The 22,240-nt window shown below is 46.3% G+C and overlaps 1 protein-coding gene across 1 annotated transcript; it reads right to left on the reverse strand.

The window, feature by feature from the left end:
- Positions 1 to 572: 572 nt before the first annotated feature.
- On the reverse strand, positions 573 to 10,402 carry smim20 (small integral membrane protein 20). Its single transcript, XM_068000640.1, has 3 exons — positions 10,212 to 10,402; positions 4,350 to 4,406; positions 573 to 1,630 (listed from the first exon to the last, which is right to left on the reverse strand). The coding sequence occupies exons 1-3, from the start codon at positions 10,318 to 10,320 to the stop codon at positions 1,593 to 1,595; spliced, it is 204 nt and encodes a 67-aa protein (XP_067856741.1). The 5' UTR covers positions 10,321 to 10,402; the 3' UTR covers positions 573 to 1,592.
- Positions 10,403 to 22,240: the final 11,838 nt, after the last annotated feature.

Genomic DNA, 22,240 nt, shown 5'->3' on the forward strand with positions numbered 1-22,240 from the left:
TATCCAATTCCCAAATTTGAGTAATTTGATTTTAACTAAAAACAACCAATCAAATTACTCAAATTTGGGAACCAACCAAAACTTTTTTGGTTGATAATTAGAACCTTTTTTGCCTGGCCAGTTAATAGTTTTTGCTTGCATTGCATTTGGTCAAGGGGTTATTTAAATTATGCTACATTATGGTGATTGGCTAAAATAATCATATTTTCTCTTACAAACATATGCCATCGATGTGTAATGGATTTGTGAGGCATTGCTAGGTACAAGACTCAAATATATAGATAGATGGATATGTGTCCAACAAACACAAACCTATTTGGACCTGAAGTACAAGCCCTTTTTGCTGAACTTTCCTTTTGGTTAAGTAAATCCAATTCCTTTTTAAATAATTCATTCACTTTTTTACTGCACTAAATGACTGACAGCTGGCAGTTCCTGGAATTGGCAATTCCTGTGCTCTAATGGCAGGACTAGTTTTTTTCTTGTATACAATAGTTTTACACTATATTCTTCCTACAAACCTAACTGTGCATACTTATGTTTTACCATGTAGCAAAGGAATACAAGTCAGATGACTGGAACAATAATATATTTATTATTCAATAAAAAACCTCACAGCACACACTGATCAGGCAATACGCACATTCAAGTAGTGTATTAAATGTAGATCAATTAGAAAAGGACAGTGTACATCTTTGCTAATTCAGCAGTTTTTATTCTGTTTTCAACTTCAACATAGTCTTCCCCAGTGAAACACAGGGAAGTCTGTAGATATGCAAGTTTTGTAATTTATCAGAACTGTGTTTTACTGCATTGTACAAACTTTACCTTGTAACATGTTCTCTTATCTAATTGGAATATTTGCATGATTTATTTCAAGCTACTATTTTCATGAGTACTTGTAAGTTTTTAAAACAAATCTACATAATTATGAAGCTTCTCCAAGATATTGAGATCAGAAGTTTACATAATTGACAAACAATTTGCATTTCTTTTAGTGACCATTATTAGAATATCCAAAGCCACAGCTTGAACCTATTATTAATCCTTACAGTCTCATCACCTTAAATTTGTTTGTTCATTGGGATTAAGGCTGACCACTTCATGAACCATCATTTGTTCCAGTTCCAGAAAAGATCATTTATTAGTGTGTGCTTTTAAAAACTCTAACATTATACACAGTGATCTTACATTTGTAGTACACTGTAATTACTGCATGAAAATTAAATGTCTTGATAAATTTGTGCACTAGGGTGGAATCAGAAGGCAGTATACAAATATAAGTGCAACCTGGCCAATGATAGAAAAATCAAACAATAATCCCTCAGTTCCAAAAAAAATTCATGTGGGATAATGTCATGACAATCTAACATTGACAAGGTGGGGAATTTAAATGCAAAAATACATTTCAAACAGTAAATCCATACCATACATAATGTAATACATTATGTAGTACATAACTCTTGCCTTTACCCAATAAAGTAACTGAATTGCAGCCTATGAGAATTCTTTCTCCACATCAATGGAACATGACTAGCACAAAACAGTCAGTCTCTGAAGGGTTTCTTCATTATAACTCATCAATGGTGAGATTACTTCCTATTGAAGGGGTCAGACCAGACTTTCATTCCTTTAAACAAAACAGATAAAAAGTTGTAAAAGTGGAGATAGTGACAAATTAGGTTATACTCAATGTTTTCACGTTGTAGCCACATTAAGAGTCATACAAAACTATTCGGAAAAATAGCTACATTCAAAATATGAACTACATATAGTGAAAATAATTAGGGAATGAAACATTTGCTGTCAAGTGATATTCAACTTCAGTGACAGAACTGAGTTATATGGTCATGTCAAGAACTAAACAGTGATCCTGTTAACAGCACCACATAAAGCAATAATATCTGGTTAAACATTCAGAGTATCTGCCTGGGTAATGGACATTTCATCAATCATGTCTCAATGTCAAATCTCCGCATTCTGATATGTTGAGGGAGTTTGTTATTTGAATGTGTGTTAGGCCAATGAAAACACATGACAATGTGAAGAATAAACTGTATGGGGACTATATTCTAGTCCAACATCAAGACTGTATAATATGGTGTTTTGTTTTGGATTAAAGTAAATAAAAACCTAAAGGAGATTACTGCATTGGCAGGGCACCATGGCTTCCCTATGATACATGCAATTACAAAGATGGAAATGTATTATATAACAGCGCACTTTAACTACATCTATTATACATTAAATTCACTGGAGTGTACGTTTCATTGAAAACTTTTACGTGAAGGTTCCTCCTTTGAGTAAAACCCATTATAGTGCAACTCCAGGCAACGATGTGGTAGGCGTTTTCAATGCTACGGATGTCGCACCATACCACATGGACTGCAGAGTCCTTTTGCATCCTGTAGTTTCCAATGTCCTTTTGTGGTCCACAAAATATTTGCAAATAGAAGTATTTATGGCCCAGAAACAGAAGGCCAAATGGATTTCAGTTTACAGCAGAGCTATTGATGCTCTATACTAAAACTAATGTATTTTCTGTTTAACTGATACTAGTATAAAGGATGAACAAATCCTCTATAAATCACTGGTTTGGCCACAGATGGAGTATTGTGGCCAATTCTGGGCATCACACTTTAGGAAGGATGTCAAGGCCTTAGAGAGAGGGTGCAGAGGAGATTTACAAGAATGGTACCAGAGACTTCAGTTACATGGAGAGACTAGAGAAACTGGGGTTCTTCTCCTTACAGCAGAGAAGGTTAATGGAAGATTTGATAGAGGTGTTCAAAATCATGAAGGGTTTTGACAGAGTAAATAAGGAGAAACTGTTTCCAGTGGTAGAAAGGTCAGTAACCAGAGGTAGCCAATTGGATACAAAATTGGCTTGACGACAGAAGACAGAGGGTGGTTGTAGAGGGTTGTTTTTCAAACTGGATGCCTGTGTCCAGCGGTGTGCCTCAGGGATCGGTGCTGGGTCCGCTGTTATTTGTTATTTATATTAATGATTTGGATGAGAATTTAGGAGGCATGGTTAGTAAGTTTGCAGATGACACCAAGATTGGTGGCATTGTGGACAGTGAAGAAGGTTATCTAGGATTGCAACGGGATCTTGATCAATTGGGCCAGTGGGCCGATGAATGGCAGATGGAGTTTAATTTAGATAAATGTGAGGTGATGCATTTTGGAAGATCGAATCGGGCCAGGACCTACGCCGTTAATGGTAGGGCGTTGGGGAGAGTTATAGAACAAAGAGATCTAGGAGTACAGATTCATAGCTCCTTGAAAGTGGAGTCACAGGTGGATGGGGTGGTGAAGAAGGCATTCGGCATGCTTGGTTTCATTGGTCAGAACATTGAATGCAGGAGTTGGGATGTCTTGTTGAAGTTGTACAGGGCATTGGTGAGGCCACACTTGGAGCACTGTGTACAGTTCTGGTCACCCTATTATAGAAAGGATATTATTAAACTAGAAAGAGTGCAGAAAAGATTTACTAGGATGCTAGCGGGACTTGATGGTTTGACTTATAGGGAGAGGTTAGACAGACTGGGACTTTTTTCCCTGGAGAGTAGGAGGTTAAGGGGTGATCTTATAGAAGTCTATAAAATAATGAGGGGCATAGATAAGGTCGATAGTCAAAATCTTTTCCCAAAGGTAGGGGAGTCTATAACGAGGGGGCATAGATTTAAGGTGAGAGGGGAGAGATACAAAAGGGTCCAGAGGGGCAATTTTTTCACTCAAAGGATGGTGAGTGTCTGGAACGAGCTGCCAGAGGCAGTAGTAGAGGCGGGTACAATTTTGTCTTTTAAAAAGCATTTGGACAGTTACATGGGTAAGATGGGTATAGAGGGATATGGGCCAAGTGCAGGCAATTGGGACTAGCTTAGTGGTATAAACTGGGCGACATGGACATGTTGGGCCGAAGGGCCTGTTTCCATGTTGTAACTTCTATGATTCTATGACACAGATTTATGGTAATTGGCAAAAGAACAAGAGGCGACATGGACTTTTTTCTTTTTACACACAAGTTATTATGATCTGGAATGCACTGCCTGAAAGGGTGGTGGAAGCAGATTCAATAAGAACTTTCCAAAGGGAATTGGATAAATACTTGAAGGGGAAAAATGTTCAGGACTATAGGGAAAGAGCAGGGGAGTGGGACTAATTGGGTAGCTCTTTCAGAGAGCCGGCACAGGCACGATGGGCCGAATGGCCTCCTTCTGTGCTGTATCATTCTATGATTCCAATTACAAACCAGCATGAATACTGCTCACTGAATGGGTTTGCAGCATATTGCCAACCTGTTAAAGCATAATCAATGACTGAGCACCAACTTCCTAAATACTCACCTCCAGGTTGAATTTCCTCCTGCTTTATTCCACTTCGGTTCACCTTTTGTTCCTGTCCTGTTTAAAAGCAGTTGTACAATTATTTTATACTCACTCCAAGACACTCCTTTTTACATGATGTGGAGATGCCGGTGAATTTAAAATAAAATTGCTGGACTATAACTTGGTGTTGTAAAATTGTTTACTCCTTTTTACAGGCATAACTGTAATGCTTATTGTGAAGTGGAAATATTCAGGAACAAGTAGTTTTGCACAACCACTAACAAATAAGTTCTGAACTGAATAAGATCCTGTGGCTGGTAAGGTAAGAAAAACAGTTGGTACAAGTACACAATAGCTTGCCCTACTTTATACCAACACCAACTTTTCCGTTCACCTTAGTAACCAGAGGGAAATATATCTCAATCTGCTTTCATGTGAGATTTCTTACACTTATCTTAAAACACTATAGCCCCATTTTAACCTGGGGCGGGAGCGCTGCGTGCGGGGGCCAATGCAGGCGGCAATTTGTCAGCAGGGGAGGCTCAAGGTTTCTTTGTAGGGCCCGAAGGAGCAACACTTGGGCTAAGTCAGGAGTTTGTGGAGGATGAGGGCCAGAGTGGAGGTACAGTATTTGGAATAATCAAGTCTAGAGGTGACAAAACATTGATAAGGGTTTCAGTTCTGAAGAGGCTGCGGTGAAAGTGTGTGATTTAAAAGATGGTCTTGCTGATAAGGTCGGACGTGGGGTTTTGAAGCTCGACTCAGGGTCAAGCAGGGTGCTGAGGTTTCACACCGTCTGGTTCAGCCTGAGTGGGTGGGAGACTGAAAACAATGGATTTATTATCCCGATATTAAATTGCAGGAAGTAGTGGTTGATCCATGAATTCATATCGGGCGGGTTGACGCCACGTGGGGGGGGGGGGGGGGGCAGGTTTAAACCGTGTTGTATGATGGGGGGGGGGCAGGTTTAAACCGTGTTGTATGATGGGGGGGGGGGCAGGTTTACACCGTGTTGTGTGATGGGGGGGCAGGTTTACACCGTGTTGTGTGATGGTGGGGCAGGTTTACACCGTGTTGTGTGATGGGGGGGGGGCAGGTTTACACCGTGTTGTGTGATGGGGGGGGGCAGGTTTACACCGTGTTGTGTGATGGGGGGGGGCAGGTTTACACCGTGTTGTGTGAGGGGGGGGGGGCAGGTTTACACCGTGTTGTGTGAGGGGGGGGGGGCAGGTTTACACCGTGTTGTGTGATGGGGGGGGGGGGCAGGTTTACACCGTGTTGTGTGATGGGGGGGGGGGGGGGGGGGGCAGGTTTACACCGTGTTGTGTGATGGGGGGGGGGGGGGGCAGGTTTACACCATGTTGTGTGATGGGGGGGGGGGGGCAGGTTTTCCCCGTGTTGTGAGTGTGTATGGGGCCCAACCATCTTCAGCTGCTTCATCAATGACCTTCCCTCCATCATAAGGTCAGAAATGGGGATGTTCGTTGATGATTGCACAATGTTCAGTTCCATTCGCAACCCCTCAGATAATGAAGCAGTCCGAGCCTGCATGCAGCAAGACCTGGACAACATCCAGGCTTGGGCTGATAAGTGGCAAGTAACATTCGCGCCAGATAAGTGCCAGGCAATGACCATCTCCAACAAGAGAGAGTCTAACCACCTCCCCATGACATTCAACGGCATTACCATCGCCGAATCCCCCACCATCAACATCCTGGGGGTCACCATTGACCAGAAACTTAACTGGACCAGCCATATAAATACTGTGGCTACGAGAGCAGGTCAGAGGCTGTGTATTCTGCAATGAGTGACTCACCTCCTGACTCCCCAAAGCCTTTCCACCATCTACAAGGCACAAGTCAGGAGTGTGATGGAATACTCTCCACTTGCCTGGATGAGTGCAGCTCCAACAACACTCAAGAAGCTCGACACCATCCAAGATAAAGCAGCCCACTTGATTGGCACCCCATCCACCACCCTAAACATTCACTCCCTTCACCACCGGCGCACTGTGGCTGCAGTGTGCACCATCCACAGGATGCACTGCAGCAACTCGCCAAGGCTTCTTCGACAGCACCTCCCAAACCCACGACCTCTACCACCGAGAAGGACAAGGGCAGCAGGCGCATGGGAACAACACCACCTGCACGTTCCCCTCCAAGTCACACACCATCCCGACTTGGAAATATATCGCCGTTCCTTCATTGTCGCTGGGTCAAAATCCTGGAACTCCCTTCCTAACAGCACTGTGGGAGAACCGTCACCACACGGACTGCAGCGGTTCAAGAAGGCGGCTCACCACCACCTTCTCAAGGGCAATTAGGGATGGGCAATAAATGCCGGCCTTGCCAGCGACGCCCACATCCCGTGAACGAATAAAAAAAAAAAAAGCTTTTCCCCGTGTTGTGAGTGTGTATGGGGGCAGGTTTTCCCCGTGTTGTGAGTGTGTATGGGGGCAGGTTTTCCCCGTGTTGTGAGTGTGTATGGGGGCAGGTTTTCCCCGTGTTGTGAGTGTGTATGGGGGCAGGTTTTCCCCGTGTTGTGAGTGTGTATGGGGGCAGGTTTTCCCCGTGTTGTGAGTGTGTATGGGGGCAGGTTTTCCCCGTGTTGTGAGTGTGTATGGGGGGCTGGTTTTCCCCGTGTTGTGAGTGTGTATGGGGGCAGGTTTTCCCCGTGTTGTGAGTGTGTATGGGGGCAGGTTTTCCCCGTGTTGTGAGTGTGTATGGGGGCAGGTTTACACCGTGTTGTGAGTGTGTCTGGGGGCAGGTTTTCCCCGTGTTGTGAGTGTGTATGGGGGCAGGTTTTCCCCGTGTTGTGAGTGTGTATGGGGGCAGGTTTTCCCCGTGTTGTGAGTGTGTATGGGGGCAGGTTTTCCCCGTGTTGTGAGTGTGTATGGGGGCAGGTTTTCCCCGTGTTGTGAGTGTGTGTGGGGGCAGGTTTTCCCCGTGTTGTGAGTGTGTATGGGGGCAGGTTTTCCCCGTGTTGTGAGTGTGTATGGGGGCAGGTTTTCCCCGTGTTGTGAGTGTGTGTGGGGGCAGGTTTTCCCCGTGTTGAGTGTGTATGGGGGGCAGGTTTTCCCCGTGTTGAGTGTGTATGGGGGCAGGTTTTCCCCGTGTTGTGAGTGTGTATGGGGGCAGGTTTACACCGTGTTGTGAGTGTGTATGGGGGCAGGTTTACACCGTGTTGTGAGTGTGTATGGGGGCAGGTTTTCCCCGTGTTGTGAGTGTGTATGGGGGCAGGTTTTCCCCGTGTTGTGAGTGTGTATGGGGGCAGGTTTTCCCCGTGTTGTGAGTGTGTGTGGGGGCAGGTTTTCCCGTGTTGTGAGTGTGTGTGGGGGCAGGTTTTCCCCGTGTTGTGAGTGTGTGTGGGGGCAGGTTTTCCCCGTGTTGTGAGTGTGTGTGGGGGCAGGTTTTCCCCGTGTTGTGAGTGTGTATGGGGGGCAGGTTTACACCGTGTTGTGAGTGTGTATGGGGGGCAGGTTTTCCCCGTGTTGTGAGTGTGTATGGGGGGCAGGTTTACACCGTGTTGTGAGTGTGTATGGGGGGCAGGTTTTCCCCGTGTTGTGAGTGTGTGTGGGGGCAGGTTTTCCCCGTGTTGTGAGTGTGTATGGGGGCAGGTTTTCCCCGTGTTGTGAGTGTGTATGGGGGGCAGGTTTTCCCCGTGTTGTGAGTGTGTATGGGGGCAGGTTTACACCGTGTTGTGAGTGTGTATGGGGGCAGGTTTTCCCCGTGTTGTGAGTGTGTATGGGGGCAGGTTTTCCCCGTGTTGTGAGTGTGTATGGGGGCAGGTTTACACCGTGTTGTGAGTGTGTATGGGGGCAGGTTTTCCCCGTGTTGTGAGTGTGTGTGGGGGCAGGTTTTCCCCGTGTTGTGAGTGTGTATGGGGGCAGGTTTACACCGTGTTGTGAGTGTGTATGGGGGCAGGTTTTCCCCGTGTTGAGTGTGTATGGGGGCAGGTTTTCCCCGTGTTGTGAGTGTGTATGGGGGCAGATTTTCCCCGTGTTGTGAGTGTGTGTGGGGGCAGGTTTTCCCCGTGTTGTGAGTGTGTGTGGGGGCAGGTTTTCCCCGTGTTGTGAGTGTGTATGGGGGCAGGTTTTCCCCGTGTTGTGAGTGTGTATGGGGGCAGGTTTACACCGTGTTGTGAGTGTGTGTGGGGGCAGGTTTACACCGTGTTGTGAGTGTGTATGGGGGCAGGTTTTCCCCGTGTTGTGAGTGTGTGTGGGGGCAGGTTTTCCCCGTGTTGTGAGTGTGTATGGGGGCAGGTTTACACCGTGTTGTGAGTGTGTATGGGGGCAGGTTTTCCCCGTGTTGAGTGTGTATGGGGGCAGGTTTTCCCCGTGTTGTGAGTGTGTATGGGGGCAGATTTTCCCCGTGTTGTGAGTGTGTATGGGGGCAGGTTTTCCCCGTGTTGTGAGTGTGTGTGGGGGCAGGTTTTCCCCGTGTTGTGAGTGTGTATGGGGGCAGGTTTTCCCCGTGTTGTGAGTGTGTATGGGGGCAGGTTTACACCGTGTTGTGAGTGTGTATGGGGGCAGGTTTACACCGTGTTGTGAGTGTGTGTGGGGGCAGGTTTACACCGTGTTGTGAGTGTGTATGGGGGCAGGTTTTCCCCGTGTTGTGAGTGTGTATGGGGGCAGGTTTACACCGTGTTGTGAGTGTGTATGGGGGCAGGTTTACACCGTGTTGTGAGTGTGTATGGGGGCAGGTTTACACCGTGTTGTGAGTGTGTATGGGGGCAGGTTTTCCCCGTGTTGTGAGTGTGTATGGGGGCAGGTTTTCCCCGTGTTGTGAGTGTGTGTGGGGGCAGGTTTTCCCCGTGTTGTGAGTGTGTATGGGGGCAGGTTTTCCCCGTGTTGTGAGTGTGTATGGGGGCAGGTTTTCCCCGTGTTGTGAGTGTGTGTGGGGGCAGGTTTTCCCCGTGTTGTGAGTGTGTATGGGGGCAGGTTTTCCCCGTGTTGTGAGTGTGTATGGGGGCAGGTTTTCCCCGTGTTGTGAGTGTGTGTGGGGGCAGGTTTTCCCCGTGTTGTGAGTGTGTATGGGGGGCAGGTTTTCCCCGTGTTGTGAGTGTGTATGGGGGGCAGGTTTTCCCCGTGTTGTGAGTGTGTGTGTATGGGGGCAGGTTTTCCCCGTGTTGTGAGTGTGTATGGGGGGCAGGTTTTCCCCGTGTTGTGAGTGTGTGTGTATGGGGGCAGGTTTTCCCCGTGTTGTGAGTGTGTATGGGGGGCAGGTTTTCCCCGTGTTGTGAGTGTGTGTGTATGGGGGCAGGTTTTCCCCGTGTTGTGAGTGTGTATGGGGGGCAGGTTTTCCCCGTGTTGTGAGTGTGTATGGGGGCAGGTTTTCCCCGTGTTGTGAGTGTGTATGGGGGCAGGTTTTCCCCGTGTTGTGAGTGTGTATGGGGGCAGGTTTTCCCCGTGTTGTGAGTGTGTGTGGGGGCAGGTTTTCCCCGTGTTGTGAGTGTGTATGGGGGCAGGTTTTCCCCGTGTTGTGAGTGTGTATGGGGGCAGGTTTTCCCCGTGTTGTGAGTGTGTATGGGGGCAGGTTTTCCCCGTGTTGTGAGTGTGTATGGGGGCAGGTTTTCCCCGTGTTGTGAGTGTGTATGTGTGTGTGGGGAGGGGGCGGTTATTTTAAGGCGGGGACAATGTCCGAACCTGCCGGGGATTTAAATTTTAAATTAAACTGTCGTTTGACCAGCGAGATTGTGACGTGCCCGCAAACACCGGGTGACCCTTCACCCCGACACATCGGGGCCTCCCACACCTGACAGCAGGGGCGGCCCAGGCACCAACCCCCCCCCCCAAAAAAAAATGGAGCGACTGACGGAGAGCGGGTGAGGCCGCGGCCCTGCCCCGACACATCGCTCCCCCTGCCCCCTCTCGGTACTCACTGTATTCCTCCGTATACATCAGTGGCCGAAAGTAGATGGGGTAAAATGCAGCTCCCAGAACCGCGGCAAAACCGCCAAACAGCAACACCACCCTCATGTTCTGGGACATGACGGCGGAGAAATCCGGGACAAATCGACTGCTCCACGCCTCACTTTCCCTATCTGTCGCAGATTGCGTGCGCAGACTGGCATGTGATTATTTGACTGACCGGCGCCATCTTTGAGTGAGGCACGTCTGGTCGGCGAGGAATCGACGGGTCCTGGTTTCTCCCCTGAACCCATTCGGCCAACTACGCATGCGCATAGATGTTTATATTTGTCCTTTTCAAATACTTATAGAATTCCATTTTAAATAATAGTTTTTGCCTCAATAGCCACCTGTGGTAAAGCATTCCAGGCAGGATATACTCCATACACTCACTTCTCAGCCATTGAAAAAAAAACATGAGCTTTTTCAGTCAACCGGACCAGACCCCATCTCCCCAAGGCAATTCAAGCCTCTATATACTATAATTTGGAGATGCTGGTGATGGACTGGGGTTGACAAATGTAAACAATCTTACAACACCAAGTTATAGTCCAACAATTTTATTTGAAAACCACAAGCTTTCGGAGGCTTCCTCCTTCGTCAGGTGAATGTCAGGAAATCCTTGAACCTTTCGCATTTATAGTCAGAACAATACCTGATGATTACAGATAATCATTCCAACTGCCCGTTGTCAAGGCAATCAAAGTGTTCAGACAGAGAGGTGTTACCTACAGGACCACCGAATATGCAAACGGCCAGAACACAAAACAGAGAGAGAGAGGGAGAAACATCCGAAAGGAAGAGAAAGACAGAAAATGACCCGTTGAATTAAAAACAGATAACTTTTATTCGCTGGTGGGGTTACGTGTAGCGTGACATGAACCCAAGATCCCGGTTGAGGCCGTCCTCATGGGTGCGGAACTTGGCTATCAATTTCTGCTCAACGATTTTGCGTTGTCGTGTGTCTCGAAGGCCGCCTTGGAGTATGCTTACCCGAAGATCGGTGGCTGAATGTCCTTGACTGCTGAAGTGTTCCCCGACTGGGAGGGAACCCTCCTGTCTGGCGATTGTTGCGCGGTGTCCGTTCATCCGTTGTCGCAGTGTCTGCATGGCCTCTCTCTGTTTTGTGTTCTGGCCGTTTGTAAATTCGGTGGTCCTGTAAGTAACACCTCTCTGTCTGAACACTTTGATTGCCTTGACAACGGGCAGTTGGAATGATTATCTGTAATCACCAGGTATTGTTCTCTGAATATAAATGCGAAAGGTTCAAGGATTTCCTGACATTCACCTGACGAAGGAGGAAGCCTCCGAAAGCTTGTGATTTTCAAATAAAATTGTTGGACTATAACTTGGTGTTGTAAGATTGTTTACATCTATATACTATAGGCGGGGCCCCAGAAAAAGAGGATTCCCACTCACAGTAAACAGAAGTGGAGATCTCTTCCTCTAGTGGCAGCAGTCATGGAGTCATAGAATGGTTATAGCAAAGAAGGGGGCCATTCAGCCTGTGCTGGCTCTTAGTAAGGCCAATCCAGTTAGTCCCATTGCCCTGCTCTTCTCCAGTAGCCCTGCAAATTTTTTCCCTTCAAGTATTTATCCAATTCCTTTTTGAAAGCCATGATTGAATCTGATTCCACCACCCTTTCAGGCACGCATTCCAGATCATAGCTACTCGCTACGTAAAAATGTTTTTCCTCGTCACCTTTGGTTCTTTTGCTAATCACCTTAAATCTGTCTCCTCTGGTTCTCGACCTTTCCACCAATGGGAACAGTTTCTCTTTATTTACTTTATCTAAACCCTTCATGATTTTGAACACTTCTATCAAATCGCCTCTCAACCATCTCTGCTCTAAGGAGAACAACCCCAGCTTCTCCAGTCTATCCACGTAACTGAAGTCCCTCATCCCCGGAACCATTCTGGTAAATCTTTTCTGCATCCTCTCTAAGGCCTTCACATCCTTCCTAAAGTACAGTGCCCAGAATTGGACACAATACTCCAGCTGTGGCCGAACCAGTGTTTTATAAAAGTTCAACGTAGCTTCCTTGCTTTTGTACTCTATGTCTCTATTTATAAAGCCCAGGATTCCGTATGCTTTTTAACCGCTTTCTTAACCTGTCCTGCCACCTTCAAAGATTTGTGCACTTATATCCCCAGGTTTCTCTGTTCCTGTACCCCCTTTAGAATTGTACCACTTAGTTTATATTGCCTCTCCTCATTCTTCCTGCCAAAATGTATCACTTCGCACTTCTCTGTGTTAAATTTCATCTGCCATGTATCTGCCCATTCCATCAGCCTGTCTATGTCCTCTTGAAGTCTATTATTTTCCTCCTCGCTGTTTACTACACTTCCAAGTTTTGTGTCATCTGCAAATTTTGAAATTGTGCCCTGTACACCCAAGTCCAAGTCACTAATATACATTAAAAAAAAGCAGTGGCCCTAATACCGACCCCTGGGGAACACCACTGTGTACTTTCCTCCAGTTCGAAAAACAACCGTTCACCATTATTCTCTGTTTCCTGTCACTTAGCCAATTTCGTATCCATGCTGCCACTGTCCCTTTTATTCCATGAGCTTCAATTTTGTTGACAAGCCTATTATGTGGCACTTTATCAAATGCCATATACACATCAACCACATTGCCCTCATCAATCCTCTCTGTTACCTCATCAAAAAACACAATCAAGTTAGTCAAACACAATTTGCCTTTAACAAATCCATGCTAGTTTTCTTTAATTAATCCACACTTGTCCAAGTGGCTATTAATTTTGTCCCGGATTATTGTTTCTAAAAGCTTCCCCACCACCGAGGTTAAACTGACTGGCCTGTAGTTGCTGGGTTTATCCTTACACTCTTTTTTGAACAAGGGTGTAACATTTGCAATTCTCCAGTCCTGTGGAACCATCCCCATGTCTAAGGAGGATTAGAAGATTATGGCCAGCACCTCTGCAATTTCCACCCTTACTTCCCTCAGCAACCTAGGATGCATCGCATCTGGACCAGGTGACTTATCTACTTTAAGCACAGCCAGCCTTTCTAGTACCTCCACTTTATCAATTTTTAGCCTATCCAGTTTCTCAACTACTTCCTCTTTTACTGTGACTTTGGCAGCATCTTCTTCCTTGGTAAAGACAGATGCAAAGTACTCATTTAGTACCTCAGCCATGCCCTTTGCCACCTTACGTACCTGTTTACTATTTATATGCCTATCGAAGACTTTTGGATTCCCTTTTATGTTGGCCACCAGTCTATTCTCATAGTATCTCTTTGCCCTTCTTAGTTCCTTTTTCACTTCTCTTTACTTTCTATATTCAGCCTGGTTCTCACTTGTATTATCAACCTGACATCTGTCATACGCCCCCTTTTTCTGCTTCATCTTATTCTCTGTCTCTTTCGTCATCCAGGGAGCTCTGGCTTTGATTGCCCTACCTTTCCCCATTGTGGGAATGTACCTTGACTGTACCCGAACTATCTCCTCTTTAAAGGCCGCCCATTGTTCATTTACAGTTTTACCTGCCATTTTTTTATTCCAATTTACCCGGGCCAGATCTGTTCTCAACCCACTGAAATTGGCCCTCCACCAATTAAGTATATTTACTCTAGATTGCTCCTTGTCCTTTTCCATAACTAATCTAATCCTTATGATACTATGATCACTGTTCCCTAAATGTTCCCCCACTTGGTCCACTTAACCCACTTCATTCCCCAGCACCAGATCCAGCAATGCCTCCTTACTCGTTGGGCTGGAAACATACTGATCAAGAAAGTTCTCCTGAACACACTTCAGAAATTCCTCCCCCTCTTTGCCCTTTACACTATTACTATCCCAGTTTATATTAGGATAGTTGAAGTCCCCCATTACCACTACTCTATAGTTCTTGTACCTGTCTGTAATTTCTCTGCAAATTTGCTCCTCTATTTCCTTCCCACTAGCTGGTGGCCTATAGAATACACCCAGTCGTGTAATGGCACCTCTATTGTTCCTAACTCTAACCAAATAGATTCTGACCTTGAACCCTCAAGGACATACTCTTTCTCCAGCACTGCAATATTCTCCTTAATCAATACTGCCACCTCCTCCACCCTACTTTTCTTCCTTCCCTATCTTTCCTGGACACCTTATATCCTGGAATATTTCGTATCCAATCCTGCCCTTTTTTGAGCCAAGTCTCCGTTATCGCCACTCAGGGAATGACTAGCTATAATATCGACTCACAGAAGGCAGTACATGTTTTATACTCTAAAACAAAAGCAAAATACTGCGGTTGCTGGAAATACTCAGCAGGTCAGGCAGCGTCTGTGGAGAGAGAAACAGAATTAACGTTTCAAGTCGATGTCCTTTCGTCAGAACTGGAAAAACAGAGGCAGGGAAAAAGTCGGGGTGGGGGAGGAAATATCAAAAGGGATGGTCTGTGATAGGATGGAGGGTAGGAGTGTTTAAATAACAAAAGGGATGATGCTGTAAGGGGTGGTAATGGGACAATAAAGAAACAAAAAATTGGTCTAGAATAGCTGTAAATGGCAACAGCAGAACCATTACCAGCACCTGCTGTTCAAAGAAATGAGAGTAATGGTTATGATCTGAAGTTGCTGAAATCAATGTTTCATGTATTCACTGCTCACGATGCGGTCTCCTCTACACCCGGGAGACCAAATGCAGATTGGGTGATCGCTTTGCTGAACACCTCCACTCTGTCCGCAAGCGTGACCCTGACCTTCCGGTCACTTGCCATATTAATTCCCCGTCCCACTCCCACTCTGACCTCTCTGTCCTCGGCTTCTTACACTGTTCCAATAAAGCTCAACGGAAGCTCGAGGAACAGCAACTCATCTTTTGATTCGGCACTTTGCTACCTTTCAAACTCAACATTGATTTCAATAACTTCAGATCATAACCATAATGGATCTGCTGTCGCTATTTACAGCTCCTCTGGACCCATCTTTTGTTTCTTTACTTGTTCCATTACCACCCCTTGCACCATCATCCCTTTTGTAATTTAATGAGTCCTGCCCTCCACCCTAACACGGACCTTCCCCTTTGTTCTTGCCCGCCCCCCAACCCTTTTCTCTCTAGCTCTGTACTTGCTTATAAACTGTTAAATCTCTAACATCTTCCAGTTCTGACGAAAGGTCATCGACCTGAAATGTTAACTTTGTTTCTCTCTCCACAGATGCTGCCTGACTTGCTGAATATTTCCAGCATTTTCTGTTTTTACTCCTGATGTATATTGGCTGGTTGTGAATCTGTCCTCTCAGCCAAGCGGGCTTAGTACTTGCAGAGCTACCCTCCTGGGCACAAAAATTTAAAGGTATTGACAGCATAAGCAGGAACATCAGCACACTCAATCCAAGTTCAAATAAACATTGTGTAAAGGTCAAATGGAACCCTCTGCACTTTTTTACCCTCAGTTTGAAACCATATTAGAGTTATAGTCAATGAGGTGTCATAAGAACATAAGAAATAGGAGCATAAGTAGGCCATAGGGCCCCTCAAGCTTGTTCTGCCATTCAATAAGATCATGGCTGATCTTCGACCTCAACCCCACTTTCCCACCCTATCTTCATAACCCTTGATTCCCTTAGTGTCCAAAAATCTATCGATCTCAGTTTTGAATATACTCAATGACTCAGCATCCACAGCCCTCTGAGGTAGAGAATTCCAAAGATTCACAACCCACTGAGTGAAGAAAATTTTCCTCACCTCAGTCCTAAATGGCCGACCCCTTATTCTGAGACTATGCCCCTTTAATGAAAAAAAATGACAAAGGCACTTCACATAAGCATAATCAGACAAAGATTGACACTGATCCAAATAAGCGGATATTAGGAGAGGTGAATAGAAGTTAGGTCAAAGAGGTGGGTTTTAAGGAGGGTTTTAAAGGAGGAGAGGGAGCTGGAGAGGTAAAGAGGTTTAAGGAAGGAATTCCAGGCCTAGGCAGCCGAAGGCACGGCCACCAATGGTGGGGGAAAGGGAGCAGGAGACACACAAGAGGCCAGAGTTGGAGGAACAGAGAGTTCTCGGAGGCTTGTGGGGCTGGAGAAGGTTACAGAGATAGGGAGAGGCGAGGCCATAGAAGGATTTGAATAGGAGGATAAGAATTTTAAATTTGAGGTTTTGAGGGACCAGGAGACCAGTAGGTCAGCAAGCACAGGGATGATGGGTGAGCAGAACTTAGTGCAGATTGTGATACTGGCAGCAGAGTTTTGGAATGAGCTTACGTTTATGGTAGCTGGGAGGCCACAAGTGGAGCATTTGAATAATCATGCATGGAGATGATGAAAACATGGATGAAGGTTTTGGCAGCAGATGTGCTGAGGCAGGAGCGAAAATGGGCGATGTTATGGAGATGGAAGTAGGCAACATTTGTGATAGAAAGGATATATGGTTGGACGCTCAGCTCAGGTCACATAGGACACCAAGGTTGCAAACAATCTGGTTCAACCTGAGACAATGGCTGGTGAGTGGCATACAATCAGTGGATAGATTATGGAGTTTGTGGGAGGACCAAAGATGATGGCTTCAGTTTTCCCCATGTTTAGCTGGAGGAGACTGTGGGCCATCCAGCATTGGATATTAGGCAATCAGTCTGACAACATACATGCAGTGGAGGGGTCAAGAGAGATTGTGGAGAGGTAGAGCTGGGTGTCATCAGCATACATGTGTAGCCTAACATCATGGGCATGATTTTGACTCCAAGCTGGGAAGGGAGCGACGAGGGGGTCAAATTGTAGATGGGAAACCCTGTCAGTTTGCTGTCTGACTGACCGGCTGATTGACGGGCTGGTCTCAGTCAGATGAGAGACCAGCCAGGGAGAGGACATCTTCAGGTAAGTCTTCAGGTAAGCCTTTGTTTTTATGGATGGGGGGGCATGGGGGCACGGGTTGTCACAGGGCATGGGTTGGCACAGGGGTCACGGGGGGAGGGATCGGGGGTCAATCATGGGGGGAGGTGTCAGAATTGGGGGTCATCACGGGTGTCCGCAATCGTTGGGGGAGGGGCAATGATCGGGGGCGGGGGAGTCCACGATTGTTGGGGGGGTTTGGAGATCGGGGGCGGGGGAGTCCGCGATCGTTGGGGAATCGCTGCTGGTAGGCATGTTGGGCCTGTGGGAAGCACTCCTGCTCCTCCGGGCCCACAAGCTGTGCCAGAAGTGATCTACCTGTTAGTCTCAGGCCTTCTCGCCTTCTTTCACGTGGCGTGAAAGAGAAGGCCCGGCAATCCCGCCCCCCCCACCGGGGTTGAAATCGGAAACTCTGCAAAAATGGAGGCCTGCAGCCTCCTTGAAAAGTTTTAATCACCAACCCACCTCCTGGAAGCGGGTTGTTTGCCCGCCCCTCGTCCCGTCCCAGTGAAAACGGAAATGGGTAGTTGGGGGCGGGTCCAAAATGGTTGAGATTTTGAATGCCCCCAACCCACCTGTTTTTCCCTTTTAAAATCGTGCCCTATGTGTTTGGATGATGTTGCCAAGGGGAAGCATTTAGATGAGGGAGAGGTGGGGTCCGAGGTTAGATCCTTGAAGGACTCCAGATGTATCAGTGTAGGGGCAGGAAGAGAAGCCATTGCTGGAGATGCTTTGGCTATGATTGGATAGGTAAGAAGTGATCCAAGTGAGAGGAGTCCCACAGACCTGGACAGGGGCAGAGCGGAGTTGGAGGAGGATGGCGTAGTCAACCGTGTCAAAGGCCGCAGACAGTTCGAGAAGGATGTGGAGGGATAGTTTACCATGATCACAGTCACATAGGATGTCATTTTTGACTTTGATAAAGGCCGTTTCAGTAATGTGGCAGGGACGGAAACCTGATTGAAGGGATTCAAACATGGAAATGTGGGAAAGATTTGGGCACGGATTTGGGAGGTGACAACACATTCAAGGACTTTGGAGAGGAAAGGGAGGTTGGAGATGGGGCGATAGTTTGCAAGGACGGAGGGGTCAAGGGTGGGTTTCTTGAGGGGGGGGCAAGATGATGGCAAATTTAAAGGGGAGGGGGACAGTCCCTGAGCACAAGGAACCGTTAACAATATCAGCTAACATGGGGGCCAGGAAGGGAAGTTGGGTGGTCGGCAGTTTGGTGGGAAACATCGCCCCTCTCTGCCCCTGCCTCAGCTCATCTGCTGCTGAAACCCTCATCCATGCCTTTGTTATCTCTAGACTCGATTATTCTAATGCTCTCCTGGCCAACCTCCCATCTTCCATCCTCCATAAACTTGAGCTCATCCAAAACTCTGCTGTCCGTATCCTAACTCACACCAAGTCCTGTTTACCTATCACCCCTGTGCTCGCTGACCTACATGGGGTCCTGGTCCGGCAACACCTTGATTTTAAAATTTTCATCCTTGTTTTTCAAATCCATCCATGGCCTCGCCCCTCCCTATTTCTGTGACCTCCTCCAGCCCTACAACCCTCCGAGTCCTCAGTGCTCCTCCAATTCTGGCCTCTTGTGCATCCCCAATTTTAATCGCTCCGCCATTGGCGGCCGTGCCTTCAGCTGCCTAGGCCCTCAGCTCTGTAATTTCCTCCCTAAACCTCTCTGCCTCTCTCTCCACCTTTAAGATACTCCTTAAAACCTACCTCTTTGACCAAGCTTTTCGTCACCTATCCTAATATCTCCTTTTGTGGCTCGGTGTCAAATTTTGTTTGGTAACGACCTTGTGAAGTGCCTTGGGATGTTTTACTATGTGAAAGGCACTATATGAATGCAATTTGTTGTTGTTGAGATGGGCTGGTAGTCTGCAAGGACACTGTGGTTGAATGTAGGTTTTTTGAGGATGGGGTGATAATGGCGGTTTTGAAAGGGAGGAGGGCAGTACCTGAGGAGAGGAACTCATTTACAATGTCAGCTAGCATGAAGGCCAAGCAGAGACATTGGATGGTCAGCAGCTTAGTGGGAATGGGGCCAGGAGAGCAGGAGGTGGATTTTTGTGGACAAGATGAGCTCAGAGAGAGCATGAGGGGAATTGGGAGATAAACTAGAGAAAGATGCAAGTTCGGGCCTGGGGCAGGTCAGGGAGAGGATTTTGGGGGAGGTTTGGCCTGGTGGACCAGAGGAAGGAGATGTGTGAAAGCAGCAGAACGGATGGTCTCAACCTTAATGACAAAGAAGTCCATGAGCTCCTTGTACTTGTTGGAGGTGATGGTGCAGATGTGCTTTAGGAGATAGTTGGTAGTGGAGAAAAGAAGCTGAGGGTTATTTGTGCCCTCCAGGGTGATCCTTTAGCAGTGAGCGGTTTTGGCAGAGGAGAGCAAGGCCCGATAGTGATTGCTGTGGTCCGTCCAGATCTGTTGATGGATGGTAAACCAATTGTGCGCTAGATACGTGCAAGTGAGTGACCCTTGTCTTGAGAAAGCAAAGTTAGGGGTCATACCGGGGGAACCACCAGTCTGAGAGAGAGTAAGGGTTTCACTAGGGCCAAGGGCATTAAAGGCAATGGTGATGGAGTGATTGAGCAGATCGATAGCTGCAGAAGTATTGTGACAAATGGAGAGCCAAAGGCTAAGCAGTTGTGAGTTTGAAAGTGCAGTCGTAAGTGACTTGGGGGAGAGTTTTTTCCTGGGGCAGATACAAAAAGAAATGGGGTTCGAAGGGTTAGGGGTATGTGGCTGGTGAGGGGTACAAGGTAGTGATGGGAGATGGCGTTGTCCGTGATTGAAACAATGGAAGTAGAGAGGCCACATGAGATTGCAAGGTCAAAAGGGTGACTGTGAATATGGGTAGGAGAGTTTATATGGAGGAAGAGGTTAAAGTTTGAGGTCCTGTGGTGGGATGAAGTTGGCTACCAGACAGTGTGGAGTCAGCTTGCAGCATCAGCAAATGAATGTCCAGGTTGTGGAGGGCATGAGTCCAAAAGTTGTTCAAGTGCCAGAGTATTAGCGGGAGGTTGTCCAGTGGAAATTGGAGAGCCAGGGAGACGTAGAGTCTGTGAACCAGCAGTGGTTGATCCAGCGGTCCAGTGGATGTTAACGGTGGCCTCGGTTGCACACCAGCAGATTCAGTATTCCAGCAGAGGAGCGAGGAGCAGTGGGAGTGAAACCCAAAAGGAAATCGAGAGCAGTGAAGCCCGAGGAACCAGGTTTGTTTTGTTTCCTTTTCATAGTTTAGTTTCCTTTTTTCGATGCTTTCTATATTACTTCCTGCAGCACACCCACCTAATCAAAAATGTGGATTCTGATCCATTTTCATAGCCTTCAAATCAAATTAATTTCCCAACTTGGTTTCGATTTAATGACTCAATGTCCAATCTAATTGAAAGCTTAACGCCCGGATTGTTTATTTTTGGTTAAGGCTTCATATGAACAGAAGTGTTGACTTCCTGGATGGTAAACTCTTGGTGACAGCGTCGGTAATTGACTTCTGCGTTCGTTTGAAACTTTTGGTAAGCGGTCGATTTGTTTTTGCTTATTTTCCGTTGAAATTTTACAATAAAACTATTTCTCTTTAATAGCATTTAAAAAAAATAGAAATCCTAAACTACAAAGCAAAAGCGCAAATCACGGGCTTCGGACCAAAGGACTGGTGATGTTTTTCAATGATCGTTCCAACAAATTTCTTGCAGAAAGAATTCATTTAAACAAAACAGATTTATTTTAAGAACTGAGCTTTCAGGACTCCTTTATTAAAAAGTAGAAGCAGAAAAATGTTTGCTTTGGTAAATATAATTGTACAGTAAATAACGTGTCTCGGTAGTTTGATATTTTGATGGTCCACTGGAGAAACTTTGGCTTTTAATGAGGAATTCAGCTGCAATAAGTTGCAAGTGATTCATTCAAAGTGGTTGATGATAGAGTTAAAACAAAGTTCCCTTAATCCTGTTTGAGAACTGTTGTATTTACAGCTACGTGGCAGGGGTTGAATTAAAAGTTATCTGGTGCAGAACTAATACTGTATATACAGCACGATTTACCGATTCCTTAATCTTGGATACACTGACCCGCATATTGTGCATACACTTTATATATATTTGGTTCTTAGAAAAAAAATGGGAAAAAGGCTTATATCATAAATCCTTCAAGAAAGAGCACACGGTGAAACCAAACACACGCACACAACACACACTGTAAAAGCTATCGGCTCTATTTTAAATGTTTCAGTACCACTTGTGCCCCAGTCTATTTGATCAGCGGGGCGCTTTGCCCCACCAGGATGCGGCTCGATCTTCCTGGGTCGCACCGTAGCCTCTATTGCCATTGGCCGTGCGATTCCCGGAAGTATCTGCGGTTGCTCCACGTCTGCGAGACCAACCCAAGATCAACATTATGCACCTGCCGACTTCTGATATCCGCCAGTCAGCTGGTTGTGGTTTGCACCCAACCTGGGACCACAGGTAAGGGGAGTGGGGGCAGGTTCTCAAAACCCAGACTAGGATTTATCTGACGATTAGACCTTTCTTTTTAAAACTGCTGAACTGATTTATATTTATTTTAAAATCTTAAACTGCTAGTCACAAAACTCCTCTTTACTCAGCATAGGCATAACAGCGATTAATTCGAGGAAATAAAACACAAATGGAAAATGCATAGCGATGGAAGCTGAGACGGTGACCAGATTGTGATATCCACCTGCAGGAGGATGAGGAATTCCCACTGGCTGCCCTGTCTGGGGTGGTTATTGGTGTTGGTAGGTAATACTGAACAGGGATATAGGCGTGCGCTGACCTCAAAAGATTACTGTTTATTCAAGCTAATCTATTGCTTCCCAACTGTTCTGCGTCCTGTTCTTTTAGGTTCCTGGTGTCAGCTTTTTTCAGATAGTGACACTCTTTCATTTGAGCTGGACGATTGTGGGTTCCTCCCACCTCATGATTTAGAATCTTAGAATTTTACAGCACATTCACCTGAATGAGTTATCCACCTGGTTTCACTCCCCTACCTTTTCCCAATACTCTTAGCTTTTTTTTTCAAATATTCATTCACTTCCTTTTTAAAAACTGTTCTGGATTCTTTCAGGGTTGTTTCTGGTAGGGGATTCCGTCTCCTAACAATCTCTGTTTTAAAAAAAAAACACAA

This window comes from Heptranchias perlo, chromosome 1, assembly GCF_035084215.1.
Source record: "Heptranchias perlo isolate sHepPer1 chromosome 1, sHepPer1.hap1, whole genome shotgun sequence".
Taxonomy (NCBI): domain Eukaryota; kingdom Metazoa; phylum Chordata; class Chondrichthyes; order Hexanchiformes; family Hexanchidae; genus Heptranchias; species Heptranchias perlo.